The following is a 17,294-nucleotide window of genomic DNA, read 5'->3' as shown; positions in this document are numbered from 1 at the left end:
GATAATTATAGCTCAAATGTATAGAAATTCTCATTGTTTTTGCAATCATGTAAATTAGTGGTTGTAAAATAATTTTCCCAATAAATAAAAACACTCTTTTGTCATATTAAAGTTTTATGAAGTTGTCTTACATTTTCCAAACACAAATCAACTCCTTGTTTGCTGTTTTGAAGAAAATGTATTAGATAAAATTAGACTCGGCCTGTTCTCACTCTTGCTTTTGACTCGTGATAAATATCAGTCCAATTAAAATCAGAACCAAATTTACCTAATAAAAATTAGGTGTTGGATGGAGATAAGGTTGATATTGATCTTAATTCCTTTGGGAGGAATCTTTTAAATAATTTTAAGGGGAATGTTTTATACATGTGCTCTTGACGTATGCTTCTGAAGCAAACGTGATTCATTTTAAGTCTACTTCTTGACCTACTAATTGAAAAACTAAATATGTTTCATAACACTTTTCACATTTACCTTTTATAAACTATGATTTTATATTCCTTGACCATAATGTTATATTTCAAGCCATATTCTGTCTAAAGGAAACTGTCTACATATAAAGTTTCTGCTTTAGGGTTCATTTACATTTGATCCTTAATTTTCTTCTTCAGATGCCTCCTGTACATGGTTTGTGGGGATGATTTAGTATGTATAGGTTATTTAGAAAATTAAGATAAGTGATTTACTCTGCTGGCAATAAACTGTGAGCATTCATATGATTAAGTGTTGGCGAAAGGAAAATCCTCAGAATTTTGCCAAGATAAGTTGAATCTGAAAAATCCAGCTGTATACCTCGTGCATCTTAAGTTGGAAGACATTTGGGATAAGCAAGGCAGAGACATAAAGATGCAAAACTGTGACAGATTTGGTTTCTGGAACGTGAAAGCTCTGATTTGTCCACGTCCATTATAAGGTATTCTAGCTGCTTCTTTTGGCTTTAAATAAGCTCTCCCATGATGTAGGTTACCATCTTAAAGTTAAGGGAGCTGGGGCATAGGAACACTAACACAATTGCTGAAGCTATATTTCCAGATGGATTTTTCTCCGTCAGCATCCCTTCACCAATGCTGTTTTGAGTGGAGCAGGTCCCACGGTAGATATAAGGATTGGAAGGCTTGGAGTGAGATCTAGCAACACCAAGGAAATCAGAGAAATTTTACTTCAAGGAAGGTGGAAAACTTTTATCAGCTGGTTTCTAAGTAAACTCTAACTTTGAAATATCAGCCCTAAATCTGAAAATTGTGAGGGCATTTGAAGATTCTCCACTTTGTGTGTGTGTGTGTTCTTTTCATTTGACAAGTGTATTCCATAATACTGATAATTATGATCTAAAATTTACTGAGATAGTTTCCTATTTGATTTTAAAATACCTATAAAGTGATTTTATTTTAAATTCGATTTGTGAGAAGTCTGTGTATAGGCAACTCTGCAGGTGCTTAATAAATATTGGGTGAATGAATAAATGTTACCATTTATTTGCTCAAGCAAAAGAAATCACTTCCTACCCTCTAATGCTGTGCTGTCCAGTAGAAATATGATGCAAGCCACACATGTGATTTTTATTTGGGCTAAATTTTCTGTATTCAACCCCATATATCCAAACTATTATCATTTCTAATGTAATCAATATAAAATTCTTAATGAAATATTTTACATTATTTTATCATACAAAGTTGTCAGAATCTTGTAGCTAGTGGCTGTGGATTCTACAGCACAGCTCTACCAGAATTTCATAAGCTTTTGTATTCTTCACTAAATTCTTGACATTAAGGACTCCCATTGTTTTTTCTCCCTTCAGGCCCCTGAGCTATTTTACATAATTGTCATCTCTCTCAGGCTTCCATTTTCTGGGCTGTCAATTCTAGTCCTCCTTTGTTCCTTTATTGTCAGTTTTGTGGCCTTGAAAATGTGTCCTGGGGGGTCTGTGAGTTTCATAGTAACACAGAAAAACACGGTGGTCCTGAAAATAAGATTATCAGAATGGATATTACCGTCAAACCAAAGAGAGAATAGCGTTTGACTCCACTGTATACATGTCTTCTGACACTTTCTTTCTTTTTTTTTCCTGCCATTATGGTGACTTGGAGAAGGTCCTTTCCATTGATAAGCCAGGAAGAGGGAGATATTGAAATTACGATTTCTTCAATAAAAGCAGTGCTTATAGAAATGATATCTAAAAAGCTAAGCTATTGAGCAGTATTAAAACAGAAGCCTTCAAGTTCCAACGGTTATTTTATTACTTATGTATTGGTAAGCATAGTATAACAGTTAATGACCCTCGCTCTTAAAGAGACTGGAGGTTGACAGTATAGAAGCAAAATGTTGGCTTCAAGGGCAGTGCTGTTACATTTATCAGAAAAGTATTCTGTTCTGTATTTTGGTTTCTCTTTGAGAAGGGTTTTATCTGCTTCTGTGGCTAGAACTATAATCGTTTTACATTGATTTATTCATTCATTCAGGAAAAGTTTTCGATTGCTTATTATATGCCAGAAAAAATGCAAGACATTCATGCTCAAGAGACATAAATCCTGCCCTCATTTTCCTTATAGTTTTGTGAGAGATCCCCAATGTTCCTCATCACACTCACTTGGGATAATCTATAACAGTTTAGGAAACTTTGAAATGAGAATGTTTAAAAAGCCCGGGTTTTATTTATTGTTTTTTCCAAAGTGAGCTGTTGATAGAATTCAAGCTGTATCTTTGACACAATTGTCATCTGGATGTGCAAATATGTTGTAAACTAACAGAATCTTTCAGGATTACCCTGATGTTTGGAAATTGAAGGCATGGCTGCAGTGTGGCATGCTTCCATTCCCAGAGCTGCTTGTCCATTTGAAAGGCTTTCCAGTTGTCATTTAATGTTATTTTGCAAGTGAGTGTGTGACCTGTGCAGAGGTTCGCAGGGTGAAAATTTTTCTCTCATGTTCGAAGAAATTTCTTGGATGTCGGATCTGGAAACTTCTGAGTTATTCCTAATTAAGAGGTTTGAAGCTTTTATTTTCTGTTGTCTGACAGGACCAGACCATGAAGCTGGTTGAGAGTTCAGGCTGTCCAGCTCTGGATTGTCCAGAGTCTCATCAGATTACCTTGTCTCATAGCTGTTGCAAAGTTTGTAAAGGTAAGCCTTGTCTGTAAAATAAAATTTATGTGCATGAGTCATTCTAAGAGGCTACTTCAACTGACAGGAAATAGAACTTTTTATAATCAAGTTATTTCCAAAGACTATCGAATTAAAATCGAGATGCTCCCATGCATTTCTGCAGGGTGTATTGTACCTGTCTCAAGCTCTGGGTTTCTATACTTCTCTCTGTGTACTTGTCCTGAGTCAGCATGGCATTGTTGAAAACATTTACACAACAGTGCTGAGTTATTTTACTGTTTCTTTTTTTTGCTGGGGGTGGGGTGCGATTTCCTTTCTTTTCTCTTCAGTCTGTTTTTATAATTGTCTGAGCATGATTCCCATGTTGTTCAAATCCCTCTCTTCACAATTCCACTCTCCTTCACTGATAGGCTTCTACACTACCAAGAAGAGAGAGGCCATCAGACATGCATTGCTTATTCTGTGTTGCCTCTATGATGATAAGCCTATGACCAATAAGTAGAAGGAACTTAGATTTTTAGTTCAGTATAAGAAAACAGTAAAACTTGAGGTATTCAGAAATGCAGTGGGCTGCCCAGGAGGCAGTGAGTTGCCCATCACTAAAGATTCTTAAACTTGGTATTTTGTTATAGATTTAAGTATTAAACTAAAGGATTAATTATATGGAATTTTTATGTTCCCTACCAATCATGAAATTATATGTGCCTTTTTGTGTTATCCTGAAATTATGTGTTTGTGAATCTGTCTCCTTCATTGGATTTTGCACCTTGAGGTGCAAAATGTAACAGGCTGGGTCTTTATATTCATCTCTATATTCTTAATACCTAGTATGACACCTGGGATGTAGCTGAGACTCATAACTCATGTAGTTGGTACTGTATAACAGTGCCTTAAATGAGCTACTAGCACTTGTTTTAATAATAGCCTTTATTGGTGCAAAATAAAACTTAAATGGAAAAAAGTAAGAAAAAGAAACTTTATAAAACATATACTATTTTGTTTCCTTTTAATCTCATCTATTAAAAAGGAAACATAAGATCCCTCTCTCCCATTTTTAGGAGGGTGGTACAGTTTTTTCCTTTTCTTTTTAGCTGCTTCTTCCATCCATTCAATTAACACGGCCTGATTGCATCCATTTCTTTTTAAAGAGCCTTAATACATTACCAAGAGCAAATTAAGAATGGAAAAGCTAGCTACAAAACTGGTTACATTTAAATTGCCTATAGTTTTAAAAATTAATATGTTTACACAGCCCGCTCAAAATATCAATACAATGGCAAAATATACCGTGACCTACACCCCCTCCACCTGAGATCCTGATATCATTGATATGTGACCGGCCAGAGCCAGAACCAAACTCAGGTTTGGCTTCTCATTGCTCAAAAGTCAATGTTCTGGAGACAAGGTTTGGTGGAAAAAGAAAGATGTATTATTCAGGAAGCCGGCAACCTGGGAAGATGGACTAGTGTCCCCAAAACCATCTCCGAGTTGCCAGTTAGGGGACAAGAGTTTGTAAAGGAAAAGTTTCAGAGGTGTGCAGTAGGGGGCTATGTGTGGAGCAGCACAGTCTGCTTCGATAATTGCCTTGAAATTGGTGGTGCAGTGGTCTGGTCCGAGTCACCTTGATTGTGTAGGGAGAGCAGTTGTCTGTAGCTGCAGGCTTGAAATGTCCTGTAGTTCCTGGAATTTCTCAAGCATGTAGAAGGTTATTCTTTAAGCATTTAATCATATTATAGCTTAGTCAGGCCTAGGTCATAGGTTTTTCTCAAAATGTAACTGGGGCTTCCAATATGGAGTTGCCTTCGCTAAGGCAGAAGCTCAAAGACCTTTTCCTAATTCCTGAATAAGTGTTTCAGAGCCAGATTTCAGATATATGGGATGGAGCCTTGGTATCACCTTAAAAAACACTCTTCAATAAATTATTTTACTCAGCCTGGATTGAGAACCTCTGGTTTAGAACTGGAACTGAAATTGGACAAGTTGGCCTTTCTTGAAACATTTAGCACCGTTTAAAATAAAGGTTACTTCCATTTCTGACTTCAAATAAATAGAATAAACAAATGAGTCCTCCTGGTATTCTCTGACTTTTAAACTAAAAAACGTCAAGTTTTGAAGGCTTAAAGTTTGAATCAACTCCTACACACCTATTGTGACAAATTCATTTGTAGTAAGGTTGGCCTCCAGTTTCCAGGCCTGTCTGCCTAGTGCTAAAGATGCCATGTTCACATCTGAAAAACTAAGTTGTTCAACAACAGTTAGTAAATATTCCCTGAGGGCAGAGCATGAGATTAAATTGTTGACCTTTCCACTGGAGGCTCTGCCGGTGGTTGGAAACCAAGCTGTGCACCGAAATAAGGCTCCAAACTTCTAGGCACCAAGTCAAATCCAGCCAGGGCTGTTTTCTAGGTACCCTGCTGTCTTCCATTGTAGCAGCTCAGGAACAGTGGAGCAGGAATGTTCTTTTCACTTTTTTCATATTTGAGAGCTCTTTCAAGGAAGCTTATGACAAATTACAACACAACAGAGACTTCATGATACAGCGAGGACTCTGACTTAGAAAGGTACAGAAATAACGTGAAACTATATGTTTTCATATCTCAGCCCGACCCATTCTTCTTCTCCTCCCTTGGCCGCCCCTTTCTCTGCTTACAGACCATCAAGTCCTATTCACTGGAAGCCCAACTTTAATTTAGCATTGACTTTGTCGTGCCTTACAATTAGAAGTGATAGAGGCACCGTGTGCATAAGGCTGAGTGGGTGTAAATTGTTTGCACCCAACTTCTGGACAATTCATAGTTTCCCACATCATTCAATTACATCTTCATGATTCTTGTTATCTGTGTACCACAAATAACATTATTTAGTTAATGTTTTAATGTCTACTGTTAGTCACCTCATTTTGTGAAAATTTACTTTTATTCCTAAGCAGTAGTATCCATGAAATAATGGGATTATTTGTTAGATTCATGTATTTTTTTATACACATTTAAATAATTCCATTGCTATCAGTACTGTTTTTTTAAATGTTCATCCATGCACGTGAACTACCTTTTGGGAAAAATCAGGATTATCCATCATCTTGCAGACGATACTGATATGAGTTAATATTCTTTCAGGTACAATTGATAGAATACCCAATGCAACTGATTTAAGCAAACAGTGGAATACATGGCCCCAGTGAGTGGCTTGACTCAGATCTCAAATCTCGCCCCTTTGCTTAGATGCATCTTTCTGTTTGTCTCCTCTGAGGTGGCCTTATTTTCAGACTCTGTGTGTTCCCTGACATTCTTATGCTCACGTTATTATGATACTCAAGTAGGTGGAAGAGAAAGTTCAATATCCTCGTGAGTTGAACAAAGGTCCCAGAATTGAGTTTCAATTATCTGCGTTAACCTGAACTGCATCATTTGCTCAGACCTGAAGAAATTACTATGTCCATACCAGTGGGATGCTTTGACTGGTGTGGCCTTAACCAGTGGGCAGTGTAGTCCATTTTCCTGTAAGCACCTAGGCTAACAGTAGAGGTGAAGAGTTCATCCCAGGTATGACTAGGTTTTTGTTTTGTTGTGTTTTTTTCCCACAAAAAGGAGGAATAGACACCTGTAAGGCAAAACCAACAAATATTCACCTCAAAACTATTGCATTCTCTTTCTCCTGGTTATTATGAATAACATTTATTTATATTGTTCTTATGCATAATCTTTTGTATCTGATCCTTCCTTACCCTTTTGTATCCTCATTCATAGAAAAATGCTTATTAATATTTTATAGAAAGATCTAGTACACTTAATGAAAGAATCTCATGTAAATTTGGAAAGCTTAAAAGGAATAGAAAACTTGGTATCCTTGAGGTTAAAACCCAAAGGAGGAAATAAAAGAAAGACCTGATTGTATTAGATCATTAATCTATCCATTTATAGCAAATATTTGAATTTCCTCCTATGATAGGTATCTCAACACATTTGGCTTATGGCTTATTAGTAATACTCTAACTGCTTTAATTATTAACAAATGCTATACTATTACACTTTTACATAGATGATCTCATTTGAACCTTTTGCAAGGTAGACATTATCCTAATTTTACAGGTGAGAAAAGCTGAAGGTCTAGAAAGGTTAATTAACTTAAACAGCTAGTAATTTACATAGCCAGTAAGTGGTAGAGATCAGATGTAAATCCATGTCTTTCAACTCCAAAAACCAAGCACAGATGAGTAGGAATGTGGCTATAATGGTGGTAGGACTATGGTTTATTGCCAACCCATACTCTGATTTTTTTTGAAGTTTTTCCCTATAGATTGGAAACAAGCCTCTTTAACTGAGTCTGAATTTTCTAACCATCAGTAGTTAACATTTTAACCTTGGCATTTTTGAATCTAAGCAGTAAAACAACCAATAGATTCAATCAACTTATTTCTTGAGAGACTAAATCAAAATAGCTATCTGACATTGTTTAGAGTAAATTAGTATTTGACAAAATTTTCAGTTTTCAAGTCTCCAGGTTAACTTAAAAAACTCATCTGATGAAAAGTGAAGTACTCCATAACTGAACCTAAAACAATGAAAAGTAGAATCATACTGTTATCTTATAGTTAGAAAATTCTTGCAGCAATTAAACACTGCATGGTGAGCGTGTGCATGATATTTGATGCTGAGATGAGGGGGTCTTACCATTACTTATACAGACGGGAAATGGATTGTAATAGAGGAGGCTTATGGCATAGACAGTGACAGCATGGATTGAACAGAGTCTGAAAAATAGGAGAAGAGAAAATGCATCAAAATGAAGTGTTGAAAGATAGTTTTGAAAAATATAAACTTACGAAAGAAAAGTAAAAGTGCGTCAGGAACAGTTCCTGTTCTTAGTCACTGCTCTCTAAAAGTTGTTTGAAGCATTACAGGTAAACTTCTACAGATTTAGCGCTGTTAAAACATGGTCCCTTAATTCTCTGTGTATCTTAACGAGTGGGCCAGTTTTTTTTAGTAACATTGTTTTAATTTAGAATAAATATAAAGTGATTTTGTGGAACATTTTCATTTTAGGTTGATGATGTGCTGAGCTATTGGTATAGAGAATGAGGATGACTTTTGAGCTGAAATTATCCCTCATCAGGCATTGTAAGACACTGGAATACATTTTAAGAAATATGGTCTCAATTTAGCTACTTAAGGAAGGAAATAAAAAGACCCAAGGAGAAAACATGTTTAACTTTTCCTTTCCTTAAGAGTGAACCTTTTGCTTCTAAATTTTCAGCCTTAATCATGAGAATTTAGATTGTGAAGAATCTTGTCAAGAAAAGTTGTCAAGTGATTTCAGTGCTGTTATTGACTATGTATTTTTCCAATCTTTGTACACTCTGTTCTATTTTATTTTATTTCTGTAGAAATCACTAATTCTTTTGATTTTTCCTATCCTTTTTAAATGCATCACTGTATTTTGAGAGCCTCAGCCTTCCTAAGGCTTATTAAATTGTACAAACACTATTTTACTATACATTGTAGTTGCATTTCACGGGAGATTTGTTTTAACTCTGGGTCAATATTCAACATAGTCATTATGGGCACAAACCAATTGGAATGGACATCAACCATTGTGCTGAACGAGAGTATACCTTTTGGTTGTGGTATAGCTTAGTTCACCCTTTCACTGAATCACAGCACTGTATGGTAATTTGATAACAAGTAAGATGAGTGTAGAACTTACATCTTCATGATTTGCTCAAGTAAAAGTCTTTTCTTGCATGTAAGCAGATGAGTTTATTCTGAGCTACATGAAATGTATTCTTCTGGACCTCTTTTCTTTTATACATGGTGAAAAAATAATTCATTAGACAATGTAAAACTAGACAGAAAATTTATGCATCAAGCAATTTGAAAATTGTTTGAATGATGTATAATCATATAATTTCCATTAAATATGGATTCCAGTGTTACAGCTTTTTATTTCAGCATCTTAGATGATCTTTGAACAGGGATTCACACAGGAAAAAGAGATTTGAGAAATTACACATGATTGGTGTCACTGTTTATGAAATGTTCCATTTTTCTTTCCTCTACATAAAGACTCTGGAATCTGTGAAATCTTTATAATTCATAAAAACTTTCTTTTTCTTTTGAGTGGACATACTTTGTCTTGCAGATTTCCTGAGAAAATTAGATTAAAGTGATGTGATTTTTTTTATACGTTTAGAGTTTTGTGGGTTTTTTTAAGGATGCCAAGTTGTCTGTTTCATTTCTTAAATACATAATGTGCACATCTCATCTGGCTTGGTCTGTATTACTCATAGTTATTGACAGTGTTCAATCAGTAATTCTCAGATCACTTTCCTTCCTCACTGTGTTGTCTTCTATATTGTAAATCTTCATTTTGTACTCCCAAGAATCTGTGTTTCCAATATTTGGAGGACTGTAATTGGAATATTAGGGACTAGAGATAGCATTTATAAAGTCAGAAATAGAGGAGACTTCAAGAAGGAATTAATTGAGTTAACTTCAAGAAGGAATTAATTGAGTTAAACACACTCAAAAACTTTTTAGTACACATAGCATATGGTCCTATAAACATTGGATGAAGATATCAACTTAATCGTTTAGAGAAATATAGCTTCTAAATTAAAGAAAGATTTTAAGGAGACAAAGTTTATTTGCTTTGTTATGATTTTATTTACCCTAATAAGTTTCTTTTTTCTTGTAGGTTATGACTTTTGTTCTGAAAGGCATAACTGCATGGAGAATTCTGTCTGCAGAAATCTGAATGACAGGGCCGTTTGTAGCTGTCGAGATGGTTTTAGGGCTCTTCGAGAGGACAATGCCTACTGTGAAGGTAATCCTTGTAATGATATGTAGCTTGGCTGTATAAATTTCCTAGGATTACTGCATGCAAAATTTATTAATTTCCCAGGTCGTCAAGTTGATGGGCCCATTAAAAGCAGTGAATTTAATCTGAAGCGTATTAATCAGGTAAAAATAATTATCTTTCAAATTAAAGTTTTTCAGCTATCTGCTACATGTCAGACTAATCAGTTAATATGGCTGGGTTTCTTGAATTAGGACAGTGCTTCCACTGTGAAATTGCCTTCTTTTTTTCATAATTAGATATTCAGGTAGTTCACACATTGACATGATTACTGTGGCTTGCAGTTAGAATTGTAGTCAGATTTTTTCCGACAATGTTGTATAACAAAGACAGTCAATTAACAGGAACATAAAGTGCCCAGCACCATTTTTGTTTGCTACTGTCTGTAATCTCAGTGGTTGTATTCATGCTCTGTGGTATTTACTAAATAACTCCAGTGGAGAAAATAGTTTCCTAGTTATTTTAAAAATCTTAACTAATATCCCAGGTAGTTTATTGTCTCATTGAAACAGTCCAAATACAGTGATGGGGCCCCTGGCATTCACAAATTCTGTGGCTTTGACTGTTCGGGAAGACCCTAGAAATCCAAGAGATGTAGTAATTTATAATTTCCCCCCCAAGGCACACATTTGAGTCATTCTCATTAACTGTGTGACTAGCTAGTGGGTCTTGCAAGTACGAACACTGATATGGTGGTATCTGGGCACTTGGACAGCTTTGGACTTACCATTTCCAGATGTCAAGAGTCCTTAGAGATCGTGTTTAGCTACATGATGATTTACTGGCCCTTGGGAAACCAATGTCTTTTGTTTCCCTCAGGTTTCAGTAGATTTTCTCTGCCTTAAAAATTGGTATTCATTTTTTAAATTGACCTTTTTTTTTTCTCAGCGTATTCCTTTAAATGCTTCTGATTTAGTCCTAAAGAGACCATTCTATTTTTGCCAAAAGAAAGACATATAGCTTCCCTTCCCCATTCATAAGTAGATTTAAAATTCCTCATTTTGAAAGGTTTTATATTAGAAATGAATTTAAAGTAACTTAGTAAAATAATGTATTTTTCATTAATATTTGGGATCTCTAATATGTAATAAGTTCCACTGATATTGTTAATGTGTGTAACATGAAATCACATGATATAAATTCATACAATACTTCTTTTTGAACCTTAAGATAATTATTCATATTTTGAGCTGCTTCTTTTTGTTGTTGTTAAGTATATTCACTCTTGTAATAAATATTTAGTGAGCACCTACTGTGTACCAAGCACTTTTCTAGGCACTGGGTAGTAAATGGTGAATACGACTGATAAGGTTCCAGTGCTCAGGAGCTAACATTCAAGGGAGAAGACAGAGAATAAGTGGGTAACTTAGAAGTAGAGAAGGTAATTTAAGGTAGTAATAAATAATAGGAAGAAAGTTAAACAGGATGATGTGATAGAAATTGATTGGGGATTAATTTAGATGAGATGGTCAAGGAAAGCCTCTGGGTTTGGGGTTGGGAGGGGATTGACAGTTGAATTGAGACTTGATGATAAGGAAGTAACACGGAAAGATCTGCAACAGAGCATTCCAATTAGAAGGAATAGCAAGTAGATAGACCCTAAGTGGTAACTAGCTTGGATATTCTAGAAACAGAAAGAAGGATAACGTGATGCAGCAGATGAGTCAGTTAAGATGCAATTGGAGAGTTAGGTAGGGGCCAGGTAATGTAGGGAGACTGTTAAGTATTTTAGATTCATCTAGTAGGGGAGTGATATGTACAGACTTGTATCAAAAAAGATAGCTGTGGCTGCAAGGTGTTAGATGAACTCGGGGGTTGGATGTGGTCAGAAGAACAGAAGTGTACACAGGAAGACCAGTTGGAAGGCTATTGCAGAAGCCTAAGCAAAGCTGTTGATGGCCTGAATTGAGAGAGTGGTAAGAGAGATGAAGAGAAGGAGCATGTTTACGTATGTTTTGGAAGTAGAGGCAACAATGCTTGCAGATAATTTACCGTAGAGGAGAATTAAAGAGTGATAAATGGGAGTCAAGGTTCTGATTTTGAGCAGCACTTGGATGATGTTGCCATTTATTGAGACAGGAAAGAGTTCAAGGCAAGAGGCCAGAAATTTAGATTATTTATCAATACGACCTGTTGAAAATTGATGTAGTTGTAAAGACTAGGTCTCTGTTTTTATCTACACATTTATCTGTAGTGCAGATTGGCAGCTGTTTTCTGTTCTGAACGGATCATACTGGAAAATGGTTTGTAAATTTCTTCATGTTGTTTATTTTTCATTTAAGGAAGTAATCTTCAGAAGTTAAAATAATGGAAAAACTTGTTGGTTTATTATGGGATCTTGAATTTTTTATACATGAGTACTTCTAGTGTATCTTTTGTTATTCATGTTAACAGATTCTGCAGTATTCTGATCAAATTTGATTTTCTTTTTCATTTTGTTTTATTGTTGCTAAGAATGTTTTATTGAAATATGATTGACTTACATATTATATTAGTTTCAGATGTACAACGTAGTAATTTGATATTTGGATACATTACAAAATGATCAGCATGATAAGTCTGGTTACCATCTGTCACAGTATAAAGTTATTATGGTATTATTGGCTATATTACCTATGCTTTATGTTACATCCCAAGACATTTATTTTATAACTGGAGGTTTGTACCTCTAAATATCCCTTACCTAGTTCACTAATCCACCAACCCCCTTCCCCTCTGGCACCCACCAGTTTGTTCTCTGTTTATGTGAGTCTGTTTCTCTTTCGTTATATTTGTTCATTTGTTTTAGTGTTTTTGTTTTCTTTGGAAAAATACCCAGAAGGGGAATTGATGGATCTTATGGTAGTTCTAGTTTTAATTTATTGAGAAGCCTCCATACTGTCGTCCATAGTGACTATCAATTTAGATTCCCACCAACAGTGCACGAGCGTTCCCTTTTATCCACACCCTTGCCGACACGTTATTTGTGTTCTTTTTGATGATAGCCATTCTAACAGGTGTGAGGTGACATTTCATTGTAGTTTTGATTTGCATTTCACTGATGACTAGTGATGTTGAACGTCTTTTCATGTGCGTCTTGGTCATATGTATGTCTTCTTTAGAAAAATGTCTTCAGATCCTTTGCCCATTTCTTAATCAGGTTGTTAGTTTTCTTGATGTCATTATAAGTTCTTTGTATATTTTGGATATTAACCTCTCATTGGATATATCATTTGAAAATATCTTCTCCCATTAAGTAGGCTGCCTTTTGTTTTGTTGATAGTTTCCTTTGCTCTGCAAAAGCTTTTTAGTTTGATGCAGTCCCATTTGTATGTTTTTGCTTTTCTTTCTCTTGCCTAAGAAGACAGATCCAAAAAATTATTTCAAAGACTGATGTCAAAGAGTGTACTGCCTATGTTTTCTTTTAGGAGTTTTATGATTTCAGGTATTACATTTAAATCTTTAATCCATTTTGAGTTTATTTTTATATGGTGTGAGAAAGTAGTCAGTTTGATTCTTTTGCACGTAGCTGTCCAGTTTTCCCAACACCATGTATTGAAGAGGCTATCCTTCCCCTTTGTATGTTCTTGCCTCCCTTTTCATAGATTAATTGACCACATAAGCTTGGTTTTAATTCTGGGCTTTCTCTTTTCTTTTTTTTTTTTTTTAACATTTTTATTGGAGTATAATTGCTTTACAATGGTGTGTTAGTTTCTGCTTTATAACAAAGTGAATCAGTTATACATATACATATGTCCCCATATCTCTTCCCTCTTGCATCTCCCTCCCTCCCACCCTTCCTATCCCACCCCTCTTGGTGGTCACAAAGCACCGAACTGATCTCCCTGTGCTATGCAGCTGCTTCGCACTAGCTATTTATTTTACGTTTGGTAGTGTATATATGTCCATGCCACTCTCTCACTTTGTCCCAGCTTACCCTTGCTCCTCCCCATATCCTCAAGTCCATTCTCTAGTAGGTCTGTGTCTTTATACCTGTCTCGCCCCTAGGTTCTTCATGACCATTTTTTTTCTTTAGATTCCATATATATGTGTTAGCATGCGGTATTTGTTATTCTCTTTCTGACTTACATCACTCTGTATGACACACTCTAAGTCCATCCACCTTACTACAAATAACTCAACTTCGTTTCCTTTTATGGCTGAATAATATTCCATTGTATATATGTGCCACATCTTCTTTACCCATTTATCTGTTGATGGACACTTAAGTTGCTTCCATGTCCTGGCTATTGTGAATAGAGCTGCAGTGAACATTGTCGTACATGACTGTTTTTGAATTATGGTTTTCTCAGAGTATATGCCCAGTAGTGAGATTGCTCAGTCGTATGGTGGTTCTATTTTTAGTTTTTTATGGAACCTCCATATTGTTCTTCATACTGGCTGTATCAATTTACATTCCCACCAACAGTGCAAGAGGGTTCCTTTTTCTCCACACCCTCTCCAGCATTTATTGTTTGTGGATTTTTTGATGATGGCCATTCTGACCGCTGTGAGATGATATCTCATTGTAGTTTTGATTTACATTTCTCGAATGATTAATGATGTTGAGCATTCTTCCATGTGTTTGTTGGCAATCTGTATATCATCTTTGGAGAAATGTCCATTTAGGTCTTCTGCCCATTTTTGGATTGGGTTGTTTGTTTTTTTGATATTGAGCTGCATGAGCTGCTTGTAAATTTTGGAGATTACTCCTTTGTCAGTTGCTTCATTTGCAAATATTTTCTCCCATTCTGAGGGTTATCTTTTGGTCTTGTTTATGGTTTCCTTTGCTGTGCAAAAGCTTTGAAGTTTCATTAGATCCCATTTGTTTATTTTTGTTTTTATCTCCATTTCTCTAGGAGGTGGATCAAAAAGAATCTTGCTGTGATTTATGTCATAGAGTGTTTTGCCTATGTTTTCCTCTAAGAGTTTGATAGTGTCTGGTCTTACATTTAGGTCTTTAATCCATTTTGAGTTTATTTTTGTGTATGGTGTTAGGGAGTGTTCTAATTTCATTCTTTTCCATGTAGCTGTCCAGTTTTCCCAGCACCACTTATTGAAGAGGTTGTCTTTTCTCCACTGTATATTCTTGCCTCATTTAACAAAGATAATGTGACCATATGTGCGTGGGTTCATTTCTGGGCTTTCTATCCTGTTCCATTGATCTATATTTCTGTTTTTGTGCCACTACCATACTGTCTTGATTACTGTCGATTTGTGGTATAGTATGAAGTCAGGGAGCCTGATTCCTCCAGCTCCGTTTTTCTTTCTCATGATTGCTTTGGCTATTCGTGGTCTTTTGTGTTTCCATACAAATTGTGAAATTTTTTGTTCTAGTTCTGTGAAAAATGCCATTGGTAATTTGATAGGGATTGCATTGAATCTGTAGATTGCTTTGGGTAGTAGAGTCGTTTTCACAATGTTGATTCTTCCAATCCAAGAACATGGTATATCTCTCCATCTATTTGTATCATCTTTAATTTCTTTCATCAGTGTCTTATAATTTTCTGCATACAGGTCTTCTGTCTCCTTAGGTAGGTTTATTCCTAGATATTTTATTCTTTTTGTTGCAATGGTAAATGGGAGTGTTTTCTTAATTTCTCTTTAAGATTTTTCATCATTAGTGTATAGGAATGCCAGAGATATCTGTTCATTAATTTTGTATCCTGCTACTGTATCCAGTTCATTGATTAGCTCTAGTCATTTTCTGGTAGCATCTTTAGGATTCTCTAGGTATAGTATCATGTCATCTTCAAACGGTGACATCTTTACTTCTTCTTTTCCAATTTGGATTCCTTTTATTTCTTTTTCTTCTCTGATTGCTATGGCTAAAACTTCCAAAACTATGTTAAATAATAGTGGAGAGAGTGGGCAACCTTGTCTTGTTCCTGATCTTAGTGGACATGGTTTCAGTTTTTCACCATTGAGGACGATGTTGGCTGTGGGTTTGTCATATATGGCCTTTATTATGTTGAGGAAAGTTCCCTCTATGCCTACTTCCTGGAGGGCTTTTATCATAAATGGTGTTGAATTTTGTTGAAAGTTTTCTCTGAATGACTTGAGATGATCATATGGTTTTTCTCTTTCAAATTGTTAATATGTTGTATCTCGTTGGTTGATTTGCGTATATTGAAGAATCCTTGCATTCCTGAGACAAAACCTACTTGATCATGGTGTATGATCCTTTTTTTTTTTTTTTTTTTTTTTTTGCGGCACATGGGCCCCTCACCGCTGTGACCTCTCCCGCCATGGAGCACAGGCTCCGTATGCGCAGGCCCAGCGGCCATGGCTCACGGGCCCAGCCGCTCCTTGGCACGTGGGACCCTCCCGGACCAGGGCACGAATCCGTGTCCCCTGCATCGGCAGGCGGACTCCCAACCACTGCGCCACCAGGGAAGCCTGGTGTATGATCCTTTTAATGTGCCTTTGGATTCTGTTTGCTAGTATTTTGTTGAGGAGTTTTGCATCTATGCTCATCAGTGATATTGGCCTGTAGTTTTCTTTCTTTGTGACATCTTTGTCTGGTTTTGGTATCAGGATAATGGTGGCCTCATAGAATGAGTTTGGGAGTGTTCCTCCCTCTGCTATATTTTGGAAGAGTTTGAGAAGGATAGGTGATAGCTCTTCTCTAAATGTTTGATAGAATTTGCCTGTGAAGCCATCTGGTCCTGGGCTTCTGTTTGTTGGAAGATTTTTAATCACAGTTTCAATTTCAGTGCTTGTGATTGTTCTGTTCATATTTTCGCTTTCTTCCTGGAGGTTCAGTCTCGGAAGCTTGTGCATTACTAAGAATTTGTCCATTTCTTCCAAGTTTTCCATTTTATTGGCATGTAGTAATCTCTCATGCTCCTTTTATTTCTGCAGTGTCAGTTGTTACTTCTCCTTTTTCATTTCTAATTCTATTGATTTGAGTCTTCTCCCTTTTTTTCTTGATGAGTCTGGCTAATGGTTTATCAATTTTATTTATCTTCTCAAAGAACCAGCTTTTAGTTTTGTTTATCTTTGCTCTCGTTTCCTTCATTTCTTTTTCATTTATTTCTGCTCAGATCTTTATGGTTTCTTTCATTCTGCTAACATTGGGGTTTTGTTCTTATTTCTCTAATTGCTTTAGGTGTAAGGTTAGTTTGTTTATTTGAGATGTTTCTTGTTTCTTAACATAGGATTGTATTGCTATAAACTTCCCTCTTAGAATTGTTTTTGCTGCATCCCATTGGTGTTGGGTCATTGTGTTTTCATTGTGATTTGTTTCTAGGTATTTTTTTATTTCCTGTTTGATTTCCTCAGTGATCTCTTGGTTATTAAGTAGTGTATTGTTTAACCTCCATGTGTTTGTATTTTTTACACATTTTTTCCTATAATT

The 17,294-nt window shown here is 35.9% G+C and overlaps 1 protein-coding gene across 1 annotated transcript in view; it reads left to right on the top strand.

Moving 5' to 3' along the window:
- The window catches only part of NELL2 (neural EGFL like 2), a 378,381-nt gene that overhangs the window by 143,608 nt on the left and 217,479 nt on the right, over positions 1-17,294 (top strand). Inside the window, exons 12-13 of the mRNA XM_082665093.1 lie at positions 3,016-3,118; positions 9,794-9,922. Of these exons, the coding sequence (XP_082521219.1) occupies positions 3,016-3,118; positions 9,794-9,922 (232 nt within the window). The remainder of the gene's footprint in view (positions 1-3,015; positions 3,119-9,793; positions 9,923-17,294) is intronic.

This window comes from Grampus griseus (genome assembly GCF_964374135.1).
Source record: "Grampus griseus genome assembly, chromosome: 11".
In the NCBI taxonomy this organism is placed as follows: Eukaryota; Metazoa; Chordata; class Mammalia; order Artiodactyla; family Delphinidae; genus Grampus; species Grampus griseus.
The sequence above is the reverse complement of the archived record's forward strand: the minus strand, read 5'-3'. Positions and strand labels throughout refer to the sequence as shown.